Raw genomic sequence first — 22,816 nt, 5'->3', positions numbered from 1 at the left:
AGCTTGCCCAATCATCAAGCAGCAGAACTGGGCCTCCAAATTCAGTCTTGTGATATAAAGTCAAGTGCATTTGCAAAGCATCACACCTACATAGATTTAACAGCTCACTTCTCTCCCATATCAAATGCTCTTTCGATTAGAAAACAATCCACCTTAATGAATGAGAAATCTGGCTGTAACTCATAACCAACATACATACATATAATTTTATGGCTCTTTAAATCTCAGTATCATGGTTGAAGATGTATTACTTTAAGTTCCACTGTAGAGGAAAGCTACTGCCTATATTAATATTATATATGGCAAAAAAGCATAACATAGATGCTAATGCTATGCTTTGATGTATTATGGCAGAAGGTATTCCTACAAAGCTACAACTCTAAACATTTGAACAGGAGGCCCTACATTAGAAAGTATAAGAAATATTGCTTTGGCCCTGTCACCAAGTAGATTTACTACAGATAATAATCTCATTGAATCTTGTTACACGGGATGTGGAAAGCTTCATTGAAATTTTCTTATCAAAAGTATTGATAGTTAATGTTTCTCAAACTGCACATCTTAGCTACCAAATTGAAACCTATTTTATTAAATGCTAACATTCACAGTTTAACACTAAAAATATTTTTAAATATAGATATGGGCTGGGCATGGTGGCTCATGCATGTAATCCCAGCACTTTGGGAGGCCAAGCCAAGAGGATCGCTTGAGATCAGGACTTCAAGACCAGCCTGAGCAAGAGCAAGACTCCACCTCTACTAAAAATAGAAAAATTAGCCAGCTGTGGTGAAGTGTACCAATAGTCCCAGCTACTTGGGAGGCTGAGGCAGAAGGATTGCTTGAGACCAGGAGTTTGAAGTTGCAGTGAGCTATGATGGTGCCACTGCACTCTAGCCCGATGACAGAATAAGATCCTGTCTCAAAATAAAATAAAAAAATATATATATAAATGATTCAATTTTGAAACAATGAACACATAATAGAAATAGTTGAGTGATTAGCTTGCATCAGGCACTGTTTTAAATGCTTTATATAGAAACAATTATATGTTTCTCAAAACATTATGATTTAGGTACTAATGACATTATAGCTATTTAACAAAAAAGGAAACCAAGAGATTTAAAACCTCATTGCCAATCCCACAGTTAGAAAGTAGTAGAGCTAAAGTCTGGACCCAGGGGGTCAGGCAAGACTCCAGAGCTTGCACTCTTAAACACACATCACACTGAGAGTTAACAAAGTAAAATATGCCCATCACCAGGTTTACATAAGTCCCTTTTATCTTACATAGCAGAAAAAAAAAAGTGCTCCTCTATTAATCTCTACCAATTAAAACCCAGCAGAGACTCAGAAAGGAAAAAAAAAAAAATAGGGTGCCAAAGTATATGATCCAAAACCAACACCCTAAAGCTCTCTACTCACTTATCTCAATTTATGCACAAAATTAAGAGTTTCCTGGCCCATGGCAGACAGAAGCAGGGAATTAGAAAAAGGAAGATTGCTAGAGACATGCATACTGATGACAGCAAACAGACTGACTAGAAGAGATATAAAAGGACCAACTGAAAAAACACTGTGCCTTAGGGCCACTGAAGATAGACTCAAGGTATCAAGGTGTGTCAGGGCAGTAAGACAACGAAGGTTTATAATCATAGTACCAGGCCAAGAGGGAAGGTGCATGGACATTGAGAACGTTCATTACAGAAGACAGGGTAGTAGAAAGCCCGTTGGAAATGGAAAATAAAAGTTGAGCCCTTAGAATAATAAAGGTCAGTTTTTTAGGCAATTGAGTTTTTTAGAAAACTGCAACTCCAGTGCATGTATTCCTGTGCATCTACTCTCTTTAATCAACATACAGGAGAATACAGTGAACATACAGGAGAATACAGTGAACACATTTAATTACGTACCATTGTCAGAAGCAAGGAAAGTGGCATTATATATATTGTTTTTCACATTTGGCGATTCTCTGTCCAAAACAGCAATTGTAGTTATGTGCCCATTCACAGGATCTATTTTTAGCCAATTGGCAGGATCAGATAATTTTGTGTATCTATAAAATGGAAATGCAGCAAGTTTAATTTTTTGATATGAAAGCTAAAAAATAAAGCATATTTTACAGGTTGAATTCCAAATGCAACCAGCTCATTAACTCGTATATTTGTAGGCGATGGTTGGAAATACAGCTTTAGCGTAGAAAAGTATTTCTGTGGCAGTGATCTGGGAGGCACGTCAAGGCTGTGTTTGGTCAGACACACAGGAAACATTCTATAGGTGTCTGAGGGGCACAGTCTCCCTATTGTGGGCTAAGGTGGATTGGACAGATCTCTTTGGGCTCTTGTCCATGCCAACAGATATCAGTGATGCAGATAAAAGAGCTCAAATACACCTCCTAAATAAGCAGTAGCCCTTATGTATAGGACTTAAGAGAAATTATAATAGAGACTGGATTTCATATCACAGAACAATCGTAAAACATTTTACCGTCTTGTCACTGTAGAGATGAAGCCACACTGGAGAGAGATCTCCATAATCCCATTCCTACTTGGGTTCCACACTGGGCCAAGCCTCAGATCTACACCCTTTCCAAGGAAGTCCCAGTCATGAGTCTGTATCAGTGGATTTATTAGCTTAAATTCCTTTTTGATTCAGGCAGGGTAGGGGTAAAATTTTCAAGCATGGATAATGAACTTATAGACAGGAAAAATATGCTATGTTTTGAGAGGTAAAAGTTATAGGATTTCAGTGCATCTATTAATTGGCTATTTAACTATCTGGATTTCGATATATAGAGAAATGGAGAACATTTGCAGTTATCTGTTAGCAGCGGTTCTATAAGAAGCTAATTAAAATAGGCCAGGCATGGTGGCTCACGCCTGTAATCCCAGCACTCTGGGAGGCTGAGGCGGTGGATTGTTTGAGCTCAGGAGTTCGCGACCAGCCTGAGCAACAGCGAGACCCCGTCTCTACTAAAAATAGAAAGAAATTATATGGACAGCTAAAAATATATATGGAAAAAATTATCCGGGCATGGTGGCACATGCCTGTAGTCCCAGCTATTCGGGAGGCTGAGGCAGGAGGATCGCTTGAGCCCAGGAGTTCGAGGTTGCTGTGAGCTAGGCTGACTCACTCCATGGCACTCTAGCCCGGGCAACAGAGTAAGACTCTGTCTCAAAAAAAAAAAAAAACCCCCCCAAAAAACAAGAAGTCAAATAAAATATAAGCTCATCCTAAAAATGATCATCACTAGCTATGGATAACAGTCCTGTGGGGTGGGCTCTGCCATCCATTTACTCCTGTATCAGGAAAGATAAATTAGGTTTTGCTGAGGTTGGAAATCTTTATAGATATGTTTTATAAGTCTAATAACTACTGTACAGGTAAGGGATGAAAATAATTAGCTCTTAGATCTTGGTTTTGGCAAGAGCTTTCTTTTCTTCACGATGCGTGGAGGAGAGATAAATGTTATAAGCCTCTGACAGTTTCTCATTTACTCACTGTAGAACCTTTTGTGGTGTTTGGTATAAAGGCAGAGGCTAAATAATTATTAAATATTTTCTTTAAAAAAGGAAAGGTGGCAGAAACAAAGAAGGCAAGAGACAATTTTTGTTCTTCAAATAATACACGAGTAGTTCCATTCTTGTATTTCCTATCTAATACAGTCATGAATTTACTGAGAGGAAATGCATCAGAGAATTTTAAATTATCTTGTAATAAGTAGTTTTGGTTCCAATGAAAATTTCTTACTCAAATAGTAAATTGAAAAAAATTTTATGCACAGCATAGAACATGATGTAAATGATAAAAGCACACTATAAATGGCATTTCATACCTAATATTTTGCTGCATGTATCGATCTGGGTCCTGAGCAGTAAACGTTGTCAACATGGTACCGGCGTGAAGGCCTTCTTCTTGGCGAATGATCTTAGGGTTTGGGGCAAAATAAGGGTTTTCATTCACATCAATAACTGTAACAGACACAGTTGCAGTTGACTGAGGTGGATGCTGAATTCCCTTGGCTAATGGCACTTGATTTTCTGCAGCAACAGTAAGGACAAACATCCTATTTGTTTCAAAGTCAATTGGCTGCAACAACAAAAAAAAAGAGAAACCATATTTTTGCAGGAAATAAGAATATTTGCATTCTGCAGTTTATTCTTCCATCAACTCCATTTCTAAAAAATAAATTTTTTTTAATTTACTACATAAGGTTCCTCTCAAATTTCTGGAAAACCTGCATTAACATGATCAGTGATCAAAATATTTATCCCATTTAACCTATTTATAAATCTACTTTGAAGATTTATGTTCACAAAATAATGCACATGACGACTGCACAGATTCATTTATTTAAGTACATACAGAAACCTGATTATTCTTAAAAACAGCATTGTTGACCCAAAATACTAAATAATGAAAAGTCAAGTGACAATGTGATAGTCTAAATTTGTACTCTTAAACACTGGTATAAATAAAGATCACTCCTCATCCAAGAAAGCTTTTATCAGTATGTAATGAATTAAAGAAAACAAAACCAAAAACCAAAAACTGTGATTTTTTAAAAAAATAAAGCCAAATTTATTTGATTTTAAAATATCTTTCATAATCTGAAGTACACATTTTGCAGTACAAACATGTACACACAAACACACCCTTTTTAAAATAATAGTGTTTTCACATGACAGATGTTTTTCACTTTCCCTTTCTTAGCAAACTATAAAGTTCTGCCGTCTTCAAAAATAATTCTGGGTATTTTACTGGTCTGTAAAAATCCCAAATCTAAGAACACCACCCTAGATAAATGCAATGTACAAATAACCCTTCATGTAAACATTAACTTCCAAAGTTCACTGACTCCTGCTGTCACCAGAAATGTTACCAGGAGTCAAATGACCAGATGTTCACTCTTGATTTCACTTGATCACCTTCCAGAGGAGGTGAAAATAAGCACTACTGTGCAGTAATAGAAAAAAAAAAAAAGAGCAACCAGGGCTCTCGTGCCACCTCTGGTAGCCTGACAATGATCAAGAGGTGAAGCCCAAGAGAAAGCCACGTTATCAGCACAAACCGCACCAGTTTCTTACTCTAGACCTCCTCCTCATGTCTTCAAACATATCGTTTTCCTTCTCGCTCTAAAATCCCCAATTCAACTTCCTTTCTCAAGTATTTTAAACATGACACGACAGGAGAGAAGCCAGGAAGTAAGACTATAATATTTTGAATGGTTTCATTAGCCACATTAAACACCCCTGATGTAACATTTATTTATGCTAAGTGGTATCTGCACAGGCCTAAGTCCTTTAATGTGTATGAAGCTCATTTATATCTCACAGCAATGCTAAGACTTGGGTACTATCATAAGCCCCACTTTCTGCATGAGGAACCTGAGGTTTATAGAGATCAAATAGCCAGCCATGATCACATGAGGCGTCAAGGGCAGAGTGGGATTCCAATACAGGTAGCTGGGCTCTGGGCTGGTATTCTGGATCACCTTGCTGTGTGTCTTCAGAGAGTTTCCAACCCCCACCCCATTCTACTCACCCATACACATAATTCTTGGTACTAGCACCTTAGTGCACCTTTCTAAGTAAGGCCAACTTTTGGGTTCACTTACAAATCAAGAGTGGGTGGGAAGCAAAGAAGTAAATATCATCATTAGGTGGTTAAAAGGAAGGGACATTCACTTTCAAGGGCTTTCACATTATAGCTATGAATTTATTATAACTGAAGAACATCCCCTCTGTTTCTAACATGCAATTGTCTTGTTTGGTCCTTTTTTGACAATTAAAGATCACAAGAACCAATTTCTTAAAGTCTGGAAAATAGCATTTAAAAATAGCCTTGGAAATGCAAAACCTTTTTTAAAAAATGTAGGCCCTCTTCCAGCCTACTCATTTCATTTTACCTCTGTGATATTTTCTGGTTTGGTCACTACCTAAACTGCTGTAGACATGAGCACGGCAGGTGTGATGCCTCATTCCCAACAGCTATCAATGGTGATCAAAACCTCAAAATGTGATATATCACTAATATATCGACTACACTGATAGTTCACATTGCTGAGGTCAGTCTTGTCTTCAGATTGGTAAAACTGTCCAAACTGATTTAAAAGCAATCTTATGTCAATGATAACGTGAGAGTCTCAACATAAATTAAACAACACATAACCTGTCCAATATACATGAATTCCACATCTAGAGATGTTTGGGGGAAAAAAAAAAGCTCTATGATTCAATGGCAAAATAATGGGGCAGGGAGGCATATATTGGTCTTTGCTGAGCAGCTGTCAGAGAGATCAGTGGCCCAAGGAACACTTACTTTTACCACGGTGACGAGCCCGTCATTGCTGTTTGGGTCGGTCTGAATGGCAAAGCGTCCTGTCGGATCTCCACCGCTGATCCTGTACACTGCATTCCAGGCTGGCGTGTGGGGCTGATCCTTGTCTGTCACAGTTAGATTAGCTACTATGACGTCCACCCTGTTCTCAGGGACTTCACCGTAAAACTGTGAGAAAGACAAACCTCAGTCAGAGGAGCGACACGGACCACGCAAGACAGCTTGTCCTAATGACCACACTGCCCGATTTTACTGCCCCATTAAAATCTTTCCTGTCTACCCTAAATGAGGAGATTGGGAATGTAGGTACCCACAGCGTTTATGTTTGGCTTTAAAAATACTATAACATTTTTCAGCAGTCCATTTTTTCCCAAATTACGTTACAGGTTCATTAATATTAAAATTAGCATCCATTTGTGAGTATCTGGGTGATGAATGTGAGGTGGGGGAAAGGATTTGTCTGTGGGAAATGTTTTTACTCCAGATATAGATAATTATATGGTGACAAAGTAGCATAAATAAGTCATATAGTTCATGCACCTGAAAATATTTTCAAGTATTTTGTTATAACAGCACAGTCTCTTTAGGACATTTTTTCCAGGCAGTATATTTCAATAACTTTAACAGTGGACTTGGAGGCCATGAGGAAACCAATTACTTGGGCCTTATTTAAAGCCCTGGTGACAGAAATGTCTGAGTCAGTACCCATTCTGCTATTAGATGAAGCAAGTTCCACCTCTGTTTAATACATTTATTATTCATGACAAAACTTCTCAGTAATGGACCACAGACCCAAAGTTGTGTGAGTGACAGGCTGTACTTACTGTCATGGCAGTAAACTCTGGGGGATTGTCATTGACATCTGTCACCGTGATGACGGCCGTGGCCGTGTTAGAAAGACCGTACGTGGGATTGCCTTCCATGTCTGTGGCTTGAATTATTAACGTATACTGTTGCACTTTCTAAAAAGACATAAAGATAACAACTTAAATGAAACTAATTCCTCACGAAGACATAACAGTTGTTCCGTAAATGGCTCTTTATTACACAGCAGAGAGCACAACATCATTCATTCTGATTAACATGACTTGAAATTTCCCAAGTGGAGTTTACTTTAACTTACGAAGCACAGGTCTGCGCCTTGTCTAGAGAGATTTAACTGTGTATATTCACTTCTGCTCGCCGAAAGGAACGCACTGCAGATGTGTGAAAATCACAGCTAAGCTGAAACCTCCATCTGGTTGCAACCTTTCTCCTCACTTCACAAGACTGAGATCAAGCATTCGAGTCATTTGGTTCATATTTACTTTCTCATATGTTAATTTCTACCCAGTTTAGGATACTAAAGATAATGAAGAATCTCAAAAGAGGGAGAAGAAAGCATACATAATTTATAAAGCACACAAGCTTTCTTTTTATATATTCATAAATATATTCTTTCTATTATAACAGGGTTGATACAATATTTTTCTCTAATTCCCATTAGTACATATTATTCAAAACGATATAGAGGAGATTCATGGTATTCTTAAACAAAGTCAAACTTTATTTTTTTTTTATTTATTTATTTTTTTTTTGAGACAGAGTCTCACTCTGTTGCCCGGGCTAGAGTGAGTGCCGTGGCATCAGCCTAGCTCACAGCAACCTCAAACTCCTGGGCTTAAGCGATCCTACTGCCTCAGCCTCCCGAGTAGCTGGGACTACAGGCATGAGCCACCATGCCCGGCTAATTTTTTTGTATATATATATTTTAGTTGTCCATATAATTTCTTTCTATTTTTTTAGTAGAGACGGGGTCTCACTCTTGCTCAGGCTGGTCTCGAACTCCTGACCTCGAGCGATCCACCCGCCTCGGCCTCCCAGAGTGCTAGGATTACAGGCGTGAGCCACCGCGCCCGGCCCAAAGTCAAACTTTAAATTAAAGGGTTTGTTTATATCCTTGGCCCTTGATATGTCCTGGAACACAGTAGGTATTGAATAATTGCATATTCAAGAGATTTGGGCATGAACGCTCATTATGTACAATGCTTTGAGCACAGACCTTTAATTCATATAGATATGAATACATTTTCATATAGATAGTCACTATCAAACAGGCATCCATTACTTTCAAATTCCAGGTTGACTGTTTTAAAAGGGAACCAAATTAAGCTGTAGTGTATGTCAGAGAAAATGTTGAGATTGTCTAAGAAGTCAGACACTTGCTGAAAAGTTTTATATCAGGAAAACCTAGCTAAAAACAAGCTCTAAAATCATTTGAAATCTCTGTGGAAATTGGCACAGATAAAAGAACTATAGATCATTCTCATAAATGTTAAAAACATTCTGAACAACAAAATCCACTTCTTCATACAAAAATAAGCTGTCACTGAAAAGTGTGGTTTTCCCTCATTCTAAATATAGCTAACATTATGACTAGCCATTCTTAAGGGATTTCTGGAACTCAGATGGAACAGACACAAATTGTAGCTTTTGATTTAGTTGTTAGAGGGAGGGGCCCAGGAAAGAAAGGAGTAGGAGGGAAAGCCACACCTCCCACATTAGATTTTAAGTCTCTGTCCACCCAAGTGCCAATCTCTAGCAGTTATTTATCTTAGTTGTTTTTTTATCTTCCTCAAAGAGAAAATGCCAAATTTTTTTTGAATAAAAAAGGAACTACAAAGAAATAGTGCTGGTTGATTCATTTTATTTAATAATTTTTCACTATAATGCTAGCGTAGGCTACAACACTTCTCAATGGTTTCCTTCCCCAATTAAGAGTGTCACTTTAGTGAGAGAATTTTGCAGGACATTCAGTCCAGCTTCCCATCTGAAAACCATGAAAATAAAAACTCGTTATGACTTTGGAAATGCCACTTCTGTTAGCTGCTATGTGCAGAAACAGATGAATATTCTCAAAAAAAAAAAAAAGAAAAGAAAAAAAATTGGAGCTTATTTTTTTAAGAAAGTAAAAAAGCCTCATAGATATTATATGAAGGTGCAGTTCTTTCCTAATGTTTATTCTACAAAAATCTTTAACATTTGTATAGGCCTAACATATACAATTTTCCACTGAGCTGCAATGTTGGGATCAGTAGCTAATACTCGAAATTTTCCAATTGCTTCATGCTAGTCTTGAAATCTTCAGGTTACAAAAGAACATTTGTTATTTCTAAAATATGATGTCTCTTCAAGTAAAAAAAAAAATCCACTTGGTAAATAATATAATCTCCATTTTCATATTACATTTAGTACGGAAGCCTTGACAGCTTATGTTTTCAAGAACCGAATTATTTAGAGCTCCCTGCGTCATTCAGTCATTGGGCATCTGGTTCTGAACGACTGACATTTAGATTCCCTAAGAATTTGACTTGTCACCCTCATAATCCCTCAGCTGATTAAGGGAATTCCGCTTAAAAACATCTCTACATTTCCTGTTTTAGATGGGATCAGATCTCAACTCCTCTGCTTGCTGTCAATCCTTCCTTCACCATTTCCTCTCTAAAATAGGTAAACTTGCCTATTGCACCAAAGGTATCCCCTTCATTCCCTTATGCCTGAGGTCCCCAACCACCAGGCAACAGACTGGATCGGTCCGTGGCCTATTAGGGACTGGGCGGCAGAGCTCCACTGCCCCCCCCACCCCCCCATCCATAGAAAACTGTCTTCCATGAAATTTAGAGCAGGTGGGGATGAGGTGCACAGTAGGAGGTGAGTGGCAGGTGAGTGAGCAAAGCTTCATCTGTATTCACAGCCGCTCCCCATCGCTCTCATCAATGCCTGAGCTCTGCCTCCCCACCCCGGCAGAAAAATTGTCTTCCATGAAACCGGTCCCTGGTGCCAAGAAGGTTGGGGACTCCTGCCATATGCCACCCCCTGGAGCTTTTTGAATTTATCTTCAAATGCCCTGTCATGACCCTGCGTCATTGCATGTGGCATTTCCTTCTGCCCAGACCAGTGGCTCTCAACGGGGGTGATTTTGCCCCACCATGGGACATTTTTGGTCACCACAACTAGGAATTCTACCTATATCTAACGGGCTGAGGCCAGGGATGCTGCTAAATGTCCTGTGATGCACAGGACAGGCCCCCACAACAAACAATTTTCCAAACCAAGATGTTAAGAGTGTCATGGTTGAGAAATCCTTGCCTAGAATATCCTTCTTTCAGTCTGAACCTGGCCAACAGGCAGCTTAAAGTCACTCAGAGATGACATCTGAAAGTCCTAGAGGTAGAGCTGTTGTGGTCCTCAGGACTGTGCCCTCACAACACACCCCTGTCACTGTTTATAGTTTATATGGCTGGTGTCAGTTGTATGTCTGTCCTTGCTCCATTCCACACATGGGCGTGTGCGTGCGCACACACACACACACACACACAGCCATCCCCACCACCCTTGGTTCATATTTGTGTTGCTGCTATACAGCATTGGTGCCTGACACAGAGTAATCAAGCAATAAATACTTTTGATTTTGTGGCTGTAGAGATGAAAGGATGAGAAACCTTGGGTCTTGCATTGCCTTATAAAAATCATCTCAGGTTGAGGAAAAAAACAAATTTTAATTTCATGGGTAGCTATAATTTACTTATTAAAACATATGCTGGGAGCATAAACTAGCTCACTATTTCCTAAACTGCAGTGATTCATATATAATCTTCCCAATTCTGCCATATCCTCATATTTCTATGCCATGAGTCACTTCCTATTTATCTTGACATTAACCCCCTTTTTTAAACCTTAAATGAATTTATTGTAAAAGTGTCACAAATGGTGCTAGCAGCACTTGCCATAAATGTAACAGTAAAAACTAAATAATATACAATTCTTGGACTCTGTCAGTCTCTACTCGATGGAGTAGGATCTAAAACGCTGCGCTCTCTTGTCCTAGAAACTTCTCTGCATGTACTAATTAAAATTATTATACATGTCATGTAGCACACTTTTGAAACGATGGACTAGAGTGATACCAGTAAATGAGGAGTGGAGAATATTCAGTCATTCATTTGGCACAGGTTTACTGAATGTCTACTGCATGCCAGGCAGTGTCGTATTTACTTGGAAAAACTAGTGAACAAAACCAAATACGGCCTTGCTTTCATTACATGAAGGACTAGAGAGTAGTGGACCACAGGACCGAATGTACCATGCAACTGTAGTAAGGGGAACAAGAAGAGATGCAAGGAAGCTTTGATAGGGGCACTGCAACTAGCCCTCTAAGCCTAGGGGGGTAGAATAAATGCAAGAGATACTTTGGGGGTAAACAGAGAAGAGCTTGATGATTAAACAAATTGGGGGTGGATGGATAGCAGTGCATGGTAAAAGCAATTAGTCCATAACCTTGGGAAATGGGGGGAGGGTACTGATAACATGAAATAGGAAATTCGTCATAAATCACAGATTTTGGCAGATGACAGATTTGCTTTTGGATAGACTGGGTTAGGGGATAGACAGTTGAGTGATAATGTCACCAGAACATAGTAGGGAAGCACTGCTAAGCCCCAGTTCCCTCATCTGTGAAATGGGGCTGAAAGTACTACCCACCTTGTAAATTTGTAGTCTAGAATTTTTTTTTTGCATGCTTATTGTACACTAATACTGTTCTAACCGCTTTGATAGTAAAAAACAGTAACTTTCATTGAGATTGAGCATTATGCAACAGGCACAGTGCTAAGCACTATACACTATCTTACTTAATTCTCACAATAATCCTATAAAGAGGGTGTTTTGAATCACCATTTCACAGATGAGGAAACTGAGGCTTAGGAAGGTCAGGAAACTTGCCTTGGACACCCAGCCATGAGTGGCAGAGACAAGGCTTAAACCCAGGTTTCCCTGAGTTGAGAATCTGTATCATTAATCATTCCACTATAAGTGCCCTCTAAGAAAGTCAGAGTACTGTGTATGTGCAGCATGCGCACATCTTGAGTGGAGGACGCAGGCAGGAAGCCAGATTTCAAACAGACGATGAAGGAGTGGGAGCTGGGCAGTGAGTCTGGGCTGCCCTTCGGAGAAGTCTGATGCTGAACTGAAGGAGAAAGTCTCATAACGTGAACATTTCTTCAGGGTTCATGTTCAGGGTAAAAAGATAAGGAACATCTGCCCCACTGGACGTGTTGAGACTAGGAATCGAGCTATAATGTCTATGTACTGTATTCTTTGTATGTAGAGAGCCTCGCAGAGACTACTGTGCATGCCCAGAGAAGGGGCTGAGAACTGGCTCTCAAAGGGTGAGGATTAACTTATCATATAGGAATGGGAAAGGAACATTTAGGCAGAGGAAAGAGGAACAGAAGATTAGAAAACGTCTATTGTACAAGGAATTGTAGGTGGTGCTAGGAGTGGTTGGGTGCTATTTGGCTGTAAGTGGGAGGCCAGGAATTCTGGAGGGTTAGGCTAGTGAAGGCTTTGAGACCAAGGTCGCAGAGGGTCCGGAATGCCACACGAAAGAGCTCTGACTTCATCCTATGGGGCATGGCCAGCCATTTTACCACAGGGAAGACTCAGTGTGTTTGTAGATCACGAAGGAACCCGTAGAGAGGGGAGAATGGAGACACAACAGAAAATAGAACATTCCTTCAGAATAGAACTAGGAGTTGAGGGTACAAGTCAAAGGATTATTAAGCTTGGAAAACAGGAAGAATAATTCTTTCTTCTTATGAAGAAGAATAAAGGGATAGTGTTCAATCCGGAGATGCTGATGCTGCCATTTGTGATGGCAGTGGGGAAAACGATGGCTCCTATTCACGGGGTACCGTGCAGAATGCTTTGTGCATCGTGGCAACACGTTCTGTTGCCGTCATCCCGAGAGGCAGGTAATAAACTATTACTCTCCCCATTTACAGATTTGGGAGCTGAGGTTCCTGATTAATATACTGAAGGTCAAACAGCACATAACAGGGAGAGCCAGAACTCAAACCTGGGGAAGCAGGGGGGACTTATCAGCCGTCCTGTGCAAAAAGGGCAGATGGACAGGGAGGGAAAAGGCTGAAAAAGAAGAAGAAAATGCCAGAAATAGCCACCGCCAAGTCACGTGACATGAAGTAAGACAGAGATTAAAAAAATCGAAGACTGGATAATGTGGTGGATACGGCTTTAGGCCTGGAGAACCTGAAGAATTGATATTTTTTTAAACTTGCAGATTAAAGAAAAATAAAAAGCTGAATCCCGGTAAGCATTTTGATGATTAGGAGTTCAATCACTTAAAGGTGTCATACATCCTGGGAGAACGACGACTAAAATTACTTTTGACAGAAAGGAAACTATGAATTCTAATAGAAATAAAAGAATTTCAAGCCTGCAAGAGGCCTGAAAAAGTCAAAGTAATTTATCCCCGGCCTCAGGAAGAATTACCATAAACCATCTGAGATAGATACATTTTTTGTATGTTAAATGACTTTTAGAAAAGGAAAGTTTTCCATAATTTCCCTAGTAATTCATTGTTGTGTTTAATAATTTCACTGTCAAGAAGCTATTTCTCACACTGTATCTAATCCATAATTCTTTAGTTTCAAATCCATTTCTGTATTAGTTTCATCAAGGGGTAGTGAATAGCTTCTGCAACCACTGGAAGATAAACTTAACCACGACTATGGCCTCATTGCAGCCTTTCATCCTCTACACTAAATATGGTCTCTGACTTTCTAACAGGTTGGTCTGCTTTAGTAAAAACTATGATTAATTCTCCCTGTCTCTTTCTTGCCATAAAACAGCCAGTCTAAATGTGACAGGAGTATTACTATATAAAAACAGGATGAAGCCCAATTTTTGTATCTCACAATGACAGTGTGAATGAAAGAGAAATATTAGGATTATGAAATGAGCTAAATCTACTTGGTATGTGAGCAACCTGGCACTCAAGAGAGAATATTGAAAATTACCCCATATTCTCAAATAAATTACGGCATTCACGCTGAGTTTATTGGCATATAAAAATAGCATTTCATACAGTAATGAAGAGGCAAAAAGACATACATGTTCCAAATATCACTAAACTAAAAGTATACTGCAAAAACTAAACAATTTCGACAATCTCTGATGCAAAACATTCCTAAAAAAGAATCACTGACACCTGGAAGAAGTTAATAGGTTTAATGTCATGGGCATACATCTAACTCCAAAGTAAGGCTTTCAGCTCAGAATAAAGTCATCTTGATTAGCTCATATTACTTTACTGTAGTGCTTCTAACACTATCTTGTGTATATAATTAATTGCAATGGTACTGTTTTCTTCGATTCAATTCAAGTGAATGCTACTATGACAAATAAAGCGTTGAAAAAACCAACTCCTAAAATCCTTGTCAATAATATTTTATTGCAGTGGCTATAATGTTTCCTTTTGACATATATAATCAGAAGTCTCATTACAGTAAAAGCTGGCTCAGCTAGCAATGTACAATGCACGAATCTTTGTGAGTTGGCACTTTGATAGTTCATTCAAACAATGATTATGGTGGTCAAAATAATGACCTTGACAATCTATAAGAAAATGGTCAGGAAAGAATAGAGAATAAAAGCTTCATTAGGACTGGACTTTTCAGGAAAGGATATAAACAGAGCTTAAATCAGAACCTGAAAAACTGGAAGGTCCAAGATCTAAAAAAAAAAAAAAAAAAAAAAAGGTGCAAGGCACTCTTGGAAGAACTCATATGAACAATAACACAGAGGTACACAGAAGCTCACTGAGTTGAGGACTGTCACATTGGGACGAACCAGCTGGACTTAACCAAAGTATCCCTTCCCTTTCAGACTGTGACACTACATAGTCTTTCAATGCCTTCAACATTTTATGCCTTTTTAAGAAAGTATTATATCAGAAGTGTGTTTCTTTGCATTTTAAAATGCTTGTCAGCAGAATTAATGTAGTTACTACTGTTGAAGTCTAAGTAAATTAACCTTAGTTAAGGGACTAGTTCTAATAAAGGACATGATCTGTGCACTATATCAGCCTATCCACAGGGGCTACAAAAAACCCTAAACTCATCCATGTTATTTGCAGCCTCCTAAAAATACAAGTGTTAAAAATTACCCCAAGTTTATGCACATGTCATTTTGCCATGATTTTTAATTAATTCCACACAAAAACCTTTGACAATAAGGGAACACCAGGGAAATGTTAAGGATTTTCAAAATTAGATATCACAGAGTATTGGTTTAACTTAGTCAATTATCCCATTAAATATGACATAGGCTAGCAATGAATGATGGGTATACATACATTATTTAACCAGCCTGAAGTTCTGTAGAAAATCGTACCATAGATTTCTTAATGAAAATTATTAGCATTTGAATAATATTGTGTACATACTATTACCTGGAGATAAAGTGTACGTGAGACTGTGCACCTTTAAGAATAAAAACAAATTCAAATACAGTTTTTGGTTGGCTTACTTCTCGATCAAGTCCAGCTGCCACTGTGATAATATCCCCCGTCTCATTGTTGATTGTAAACATGTTGGGTGAAGGGGTGCTTGGAGCCTGAGACACAATTCTGTACCTCAACATCCCATTGAGGGCATTTGGGTCGTCAGCGTCAATCGCAGTTACGGTCATCACGTATGTTCCTAGAGACAGTGTACATGGAGAATGAATGGTTACCCTTCATTTCGGGGTGCCCTAAAAAGCAGGTACACTTACTGTTTTGGGATGTCTTATTTGTGTTTTTCAAAACAAACATTTTAAATCATTTAGACTTGATTAAAAACCCTACTGATAAGAACAGTACTCCAAAAAATATAAAACATGGTCTAGAGATACTTAAAAGGAAAATGATACCATATACATATGTATGAAGATTCCATTTTTCCATAACTTAGAAGACAAATTCATTTTATGATTCCAAAAAGGTTCATGGCAGACCTTAATTTATATAAAATGCAAATAGCAGGTAATGCTGAGACCCTCAGAAACATATTTTATGGCTGCCGATTCCCTCCCTCTGTCATATTTTCTTCCGCTGTGCGATAACATCTAAAATGACGTGCTGCCTGTGATTCTCCCTAGCGCCTCCGTCCCTTTCGGAAAGTCGGCTGTGTGCGTAACGAGGCGGACTCCATTTCCTCAGGTCATAAGAAACCATTTCATGCATTACTGTTTCGGTACATTGAATAGAGATTTGGCATTGTGCTTCATTATTTCCTCAGAGATTAAAAGAACATTGTAACCAACTTAGGGACTTCAATTTATTAGATATTTTGGAAAAGAAATCTAGAAGGTATTAGGATCAAATTAGTTCAAACCAGCTAGCCGAACTGTAATTTAGAAGTAGAGTGAGAAATAGTTACTATTTAGGATGGCCTGTTCTCTGGGATCCTTTTAAGAACTGATTTACAAAATTTTCTATTTCCTATCTTCCTCTTGAGTGCTTTCTAAGCTCAGTTCTAGTTTAGAGCCTCTGCACATAGGCTGTTCTCTCTACATGTTATACTTGGGGCTCAGAAGTAAGCAGGGCTTCTTCAAATTACTCAAATCTCTTTCTAAAACTTGTCTCTCTAAACAATTCACCTTTTTTGATTATGTGCCATCCTTACATCCTTATTTTTCAAAACTTTCTTTGTGTATTTGGCTGTTTGCTTTTTTTTTTTTTTTTAATTTCCTTCCCCCTACTAAAATTTAAGCTCCAACAGGGCAGGGACTAGCTTGCCGCTGCTGTACCCACAGGGCCAGAACAGGGCCTAACACACAGCCCATGCTTTATAAAAATTTGTTGCATGAACGAATGTACAGTTAAAACAAAAAAGTATGTTTCAGAACCTTGAGCCAAAATACTGATCACAACACAGTTTAGCTGGATTCATTGCATCATCAAACCTTGCCTAGAACTATATTTTCAAACTTACAGAAGCATCACAGGAAATACACTCAAAAAGTGTCTTTACTTCTAGTGATCACTGAGAGCCTGTCTTTATTTATTTATTTATTTTTAACAGACCCATCCAACCAGGGCACGAGAGTCTTTTGTTTATGGGGGACTTATATGGAAATTTATGGTCAAATGTAAAACAAATATAGCTTTAATCATTTATTTTTAACAACTTTTGGGAAGCAGTATTTTTATAAAGTTTGAAGTGATAGAGAAAACAAAGGAAAGAAATGATTAAAAAAAAAACAAAAAAACTTCCTCAGCCAAAAAAGCCCCATGTTTATCTATCTTTGCAATATTTGCGTAAGACTTGTGTTTTAGTAAGGATATGTTTAACTTGCTTCAATTTTACCGTGTTTTAAAACACTGATGAAAGCTACTCTGAAAACGTGACTCAGAAGGGAAGGAGCCAGGGAGGCTAAACTTCCGGCACAGCCCCGGTCCCCACTCCAGCTGCCCCTCGCCCCAGAGCTGTGTCTTTTCTGAAGATGAAGAGAAGTGCGCTTGGACCAAAAAAAAAAAAAAATATATGCATTTAAGGCATAGTTTGTTATAGCTATAAGTTGACGTATGCATAAGGGAGCTATGCAAACTCATATAGATGACAAAAGTATTATGTAGTACAATTTTAAATGTTGAGGCTTTTTTAAATACAAAAAAAAAAAAAAATAGCTAACCCAATCTCTCTAAAATACCAACTCATCACAGGAAGGTTGGCCAAACATTTAATTTTACCATCTCTAAACCAACTGACTGTCTTGTCCACTAGTTTTTCAAACTAAGTAGGCGTTTCTGGTCTGGCCATTGTACTCTGACTGAAGTCTACAGTGTTTTCAGTGAGAACCTAAAATCTTGGTCAGATATCACTTTACAGTGGGGTCAGACTTTCAGCAAGTGCTGTTTCTAGGCCGGGGCACTTTCCATCATGCTGGTGGAAGAGAGAGGGCTGCAGGGAACATAAGAGCCACCCTAAAAGTCACTCACCAGCAGAGCTAGAGGGCAGCAATCACAGCTGCCACCCAGCCCCGTCCTTGCTTTTGGTTTTACTTCACCACCTGGTCCCAGGAACACCAGGTATCTTTAAGGATTCCCAGTATTGTTTAATGCCCGCTATGTCTCCTATGATCAAATCTGTAGTTTATACACAGAAAGCCTCTAGTCTCTGGGACTTCCTTTCAAGCTGCACTGACTGTATCAACTAAAGAAGAATGAAAGAATCCTGTAGATTCTATAGCGTAGAATCAAATATTGTAGTGCACTTTTTTTTCAAAGGTGGGAAAAATCACCGTGGGGGGTAAGAAGTATATTTTTCTGTTTTTCTCATGTCAATCAGTTTTTTCCCTAAGTTACCTTCCTTTTTCCCCAAAAGCATTATGAATCAAAGAAAATGACATGAAATGATTCAGATGATTTCTTCTTTTTCTGGCTTATCTAATAGTGCCAGCTACACTACACTTCCTCAAGTCATCTCCAGATTATTATCTTCAAACTTACCAGGCTTGGATCCCTCAGGAACTGTGCCGTTCCAGACCTGGTGTAGGAACTCAGGTCTGTTGTCATTCATATCAATAACATTGATGACAATGTCAATGGGGTTCTCCACTTGATTTCCATTAATATCTACTGCATGTGCCCTCAACTGCAAAAGTAATTAGAAGATAAAAGTGTTTAACAGATTTGTGTCTGTGAGAAGATAATATATACAATCACAGTGCTATTAAAATAGCAAGAATAAACTTAATAACAGCTGAAAGACAAAAGCTGTTCTTCCCATCCAAATCTAAGTTAGCTCAAGTCCATGTAGCTAGGGTAGGTATAAGAGCAAAAAGCCACCATCTACTACATAGAAGGCATTATGCTCAGAGCACAGTGGATTTTAACTCATTTAATCCACATACAAGAGTGGGGCAGAAACTGTCAGCAACTGAAGATGAGGAAATTGAGCTTCAGAAGGGCTACGGCTTATGAAGGTCACTGTTCTCTGCTGACAGAACTCAGGTCCAAAACCAGTTCTGTCCAGCTCCAAAATCCTTTTGCTAAACCAGTAGAGGAGACAGAGTCAGGGTAATTAAAAATATGAGACTAACATAGAATAGTCATAGAGATCAAGAGAACAGAAAAAATCTAGAAAGAGTTAAATGCACACAGGAAATTTTTAAACATTTGTTTTTTCTTAATGGTAAAAGTTACTCATAAACATTAACAATACATGCATATATATAAGATAGCTGTTCCTCTCCCCAGCCCCAGTTCTCAGGTTTCATAGGTACTCTTTTAGGAATTTTATCTTGTTTTCCTTCTTAAATAAATATAATCACTCATCACTCAAAATTTTTTCATGCAGCCCATAGAGATCTATTTCATTCTTTTCAATGTCTGTGTAGTGTTCCGTTGGATTGCACATTTTTAAATGGAATGCTTCTACGGTTTTCCCAAGTCTGATGCTGGCTGCTGGTTTCTGTTGGGTATGCTCTATCAAGTTAAAGAAGCTTCAACATATTTTTTTTTTGTTTAGAGGTCATTAAACTCATGAAACAATGTTATTGCCTTTCAATACCTTTAGAGATAATCTTTTCCTCCTGGATTTATTTAATACTTTATATTATATTAATAGATTCTTAATACTGAACCTTAATTACACTTATACAAAATACTGAATCTGAATACTGAACTTTAATACTTGCAATTCTGCAATTAATTCTATTTTGTTACGGGTATTGCTCTTTTACTGTGCAAGTAAAAAAGCATTTGGAGAACAATAGTTTACCCCCAAACTGACCTGAATTTATTTATTTGCAGAGTTTTAAGCACAGGAGTTCAGATAGTAAAAACTCATATAGGAAGAGATATTGAAGTTTTTTCTGTATTAATTTTATTTATATTCATAAATTAGAGAGTAGTCTAAAAGAAAGCTTGGTCTATTGTAAGCTACCTTTATCAAGTTTCCCTATTAATGCTATGTTGTCTTTGTAAAAGGTTTGGAAGATTTACTTCTTTCTCTGTGATTTAGAACAATACAAAAGGCATTCAAATAACCTGTTCTTTCAAGGATTTTAAAAGAACGGGCTGATGAAGTAATCAAAGCCTTTGAGAGGAGGGAGTGTTCAATAATACTCAGTGCTTAAAACTATTTTAAATTTCTCATATGCTTATTTGTCTGATTAGGTCTAGGGGAATCTATTATAGTTAAAAAATTCAATAATTTTAAAAGCTTGTACGAGTGCAAGAATTCAACAAATATATCAATGGGCAAAATAAGAGTCTAGAAACAAACACAAGCACATGTGGGATAAAAGTTTTAATGACTAAGTGTCCATGACAAATCAATGGGACAACTAATTCAATACATGCTGCTGGGACAACAGGCTGGCCATAAACAAAGAACAAATTGCGGCTATATCTAGTTCTCCTTTTATTAAAATAACTAACCTGGGCATGGTGGCTCACACCTGTAATCTGAGCACTCTGGGAGGCTGAGGTGGGAGGATTGCTTGTGGCCAGGAGTTTAAGACCAGCCTGAGCTACACAGTGAGATCCCATCTCTACTAAAAATAGAAAAATCAGCCGGGCATGGAGGCACACGGCTGTAGGCCCAGGTACTCAGGAGGCTGAGGCAGGAGAACTGCTTGAGCCCAGGAGTTTGAGGTTGCAGTGAGCTATGATACCACTGCACTATAGCCCTGGCAATGGATTGAGACTCTTTTCTCAAAAAAATAAATAAATAAATAAAAATGAAATAAAATAAAATTAAAATTAAAAATAATAAAATAAGTCCACAGAGATTAAAAAATTTAAATGTAAAAAAGTAAATACAATGGATAAAATTGGGGAAATTGAGGTCTTGGAGTAGGGAAGGCTTTAATCAACATCTCTGGAAAGCCAGAATGTATGAATTTAAACAAATGAATTATTCAGTACAAAAACTATGGTATACAATGGCAAAAATTACAACGGAAGAAAAAATATCAGACAAACTGTACTAACATCCCTAATAGATACACGGTTCTTAACAACAATAAGAGAAAAAGATAAAGAATCCAAAAGAAAATTCAACATCACATAGGAATAGGGAGTTCACTTTGATTGGAATACTATGTATCCACTAACAATGTTGTGATCTCTATATATTTTACACACAACAGTGACCACATTCATAAAAATGTGTTCTTAGACATATGCTTAAGGCAAGTATCAACATGTAAAGAGTAATGAGATTTTAGGCAATTTCACTTTCTTCTTTGTTCATTCTGGGCACTATTTTTTTTTTTTATCAAGAGCATTCATCAATTCTATAAAAACAATAAAATTATTCAAATAAACCCAAAAGGCTACATACAAAGGTATTTCTTAAAACTCTCAGTATTAAGGCTTTCAGACTTATGTAAGAGGCAATGGTAAACTCTGCAGACATTTAGGATTCGTAGAGTATTAACACAGAGAATTCTCAGCTGGTTGGAATCTTACATGAAACCGGGCTATCAGCTCGCGGTCCAGGGGCTTTGTCACGGACAGCTGACCTGAGATGGGGTTGATAATGAAGATACCAGTTGGAGGCTGGTCAGCTCCTGGCCCCGTCACGCTGTACCGCAGTGAAAGGTTTTTATCTCTATCAGACCTGATCTGAGGATCAAGAAAACAATCACATTAAACGAGAGACTAAATGAGCTCATTATCAAAGACGGGGCAAGCCGCACTCCATGTTCTTTTTCAGTTCCAGACTTACACCATCTCTTCCCAGAAAACCACTCACACTCTCCCAGTACCTGCTCTTCCTCTTTGCTTCTTGGCGATAGGCTTCAAAAGAGATGTCATCCAACACCAGAAAGACTGGGGGCAACATTAACATCTAAAAGAATACTCACTAGGTGCAGTGCAAAAAGTCACAATTTAAGAGTGTCAGTATTTAAACAATCAAATTCTACCCTGGGAGTTTCTAGGTTAGACTATTTAACATAGTACCAGGTGTCCAATTTAATTATAATAAATGTTGTTTACCTTTTTGCATCAGTTACAACAAGAAATCATTGTCTAACCGTAGTGTAAAATATCCTCTAATGGAATTCTAATATTATGATTGAGCCTGGATGTCAGATTTCTGTGCTTGCATTGTGCTAACGCTATTTATTACAACCAAAGCTTTCCATCTCATTTTAAGGTGGCACCTAATACTAAAATTCTTCATTAATAATACAGCATACAAGAGAGGATTTCAAAAAATATTTTTGTACTCTCAAACATTATATCCATTATAGGCTCACTGCCTTTTCCAAATGCAACTACTCTCAGGAAAATTAAGTCCATGTATGAGCAGTCACAGGAGGGAGAACAGGCTATGGAAGGGGAAGAATGCAGGCACAGAGATAGTGTGGACTGAGCAATACTGCTTAGGGGTAAGAATAAGAGACCTTTACTTATTAGGTACTTATATGTAATTCTTTAATAGAGTCTAGTTATGGTTTTTCTTAAGTTAAGGTATAAATTCTCTTTTTTCCCCACACTCCATTGAGAAAGCACCTTTATTTGGGGGCTATGTTCACTGTTAAACTGAATTATACTGTGCATTAAGACAGAATATACAACACAAATAAGTGGCTTATTAAAAAAACAGCTTTCGGTATGTGTTGGAATGATAAAATAACCATA

The 22,816-nt window shown here is 38.0% G+C and overlaps 1 protein-coding gene across 2 annotated transcripts in view; it reads right to left on the bottom strand.

Annotated features, from left to right (window-relative positions):
- Positions 1 to 22,816, bottom strand: part of CDH2 (cadherin 2) — a 211,072-nt gene that overhangs the window by 37,799 nt on the left and 150,457 nt on the right. For both annotated transcript variants that reach the window (XM_069468503.1, XM_069468505.1), the window contains 7 exons: positions 21,638 to 21,793; positions 18,668 to 18,812; positions 15,703 to 15,875; positions 7,161 to 7,298; positions 6,319 to 6,504; positions 3,833 to 4,086; positions 1,911 to 2,053 (listed from right to left, as the gene is read on the bottom strand). In XM_069468503.1, coding sequence (XP_069324604.1) covers positions 1,911 to 2,053; positions 3,833 to 4,086; positions 6,319 to 6,504; positions 7,161 to 7,298; positions 15,703 to 15,875; positions 18,668 to 18,812; positions 21,638 to 21,793 — 1,195 coding nt within the window. The remainder of the gene's footprint in view (positions 1 to 1,910; positions 2,054 to 3,832; positions 4,087 to 6,318; positions 6,505 to 7,160; positions 7,299 to 15,702; positions 15,876 to 18,667; positions 18,813 to 21,637; positions 21,794 to 22,816) is intronic.

Source organism: Eulemur rufifrons, chromosome 5 (genome assembly GCF_041146395.1).
Source record: "Eulemur rufifrons isolate Redbay chromosome 5, OSU_ERuf_1, whole genome shotgun sequence".
In the NCBI taxonomy this organism is placed as follows: domain Eukaryota; kingdom Metazoa; phylum Chordata; class Mammalia; order Primates; family Lemuridae; genus Eulemur; species Eulemur rufifrons.
Note: the sequence above shows the minus strand (reverse complement) of the source record. Positions and strands in the feature narration are given on the sequence as shown.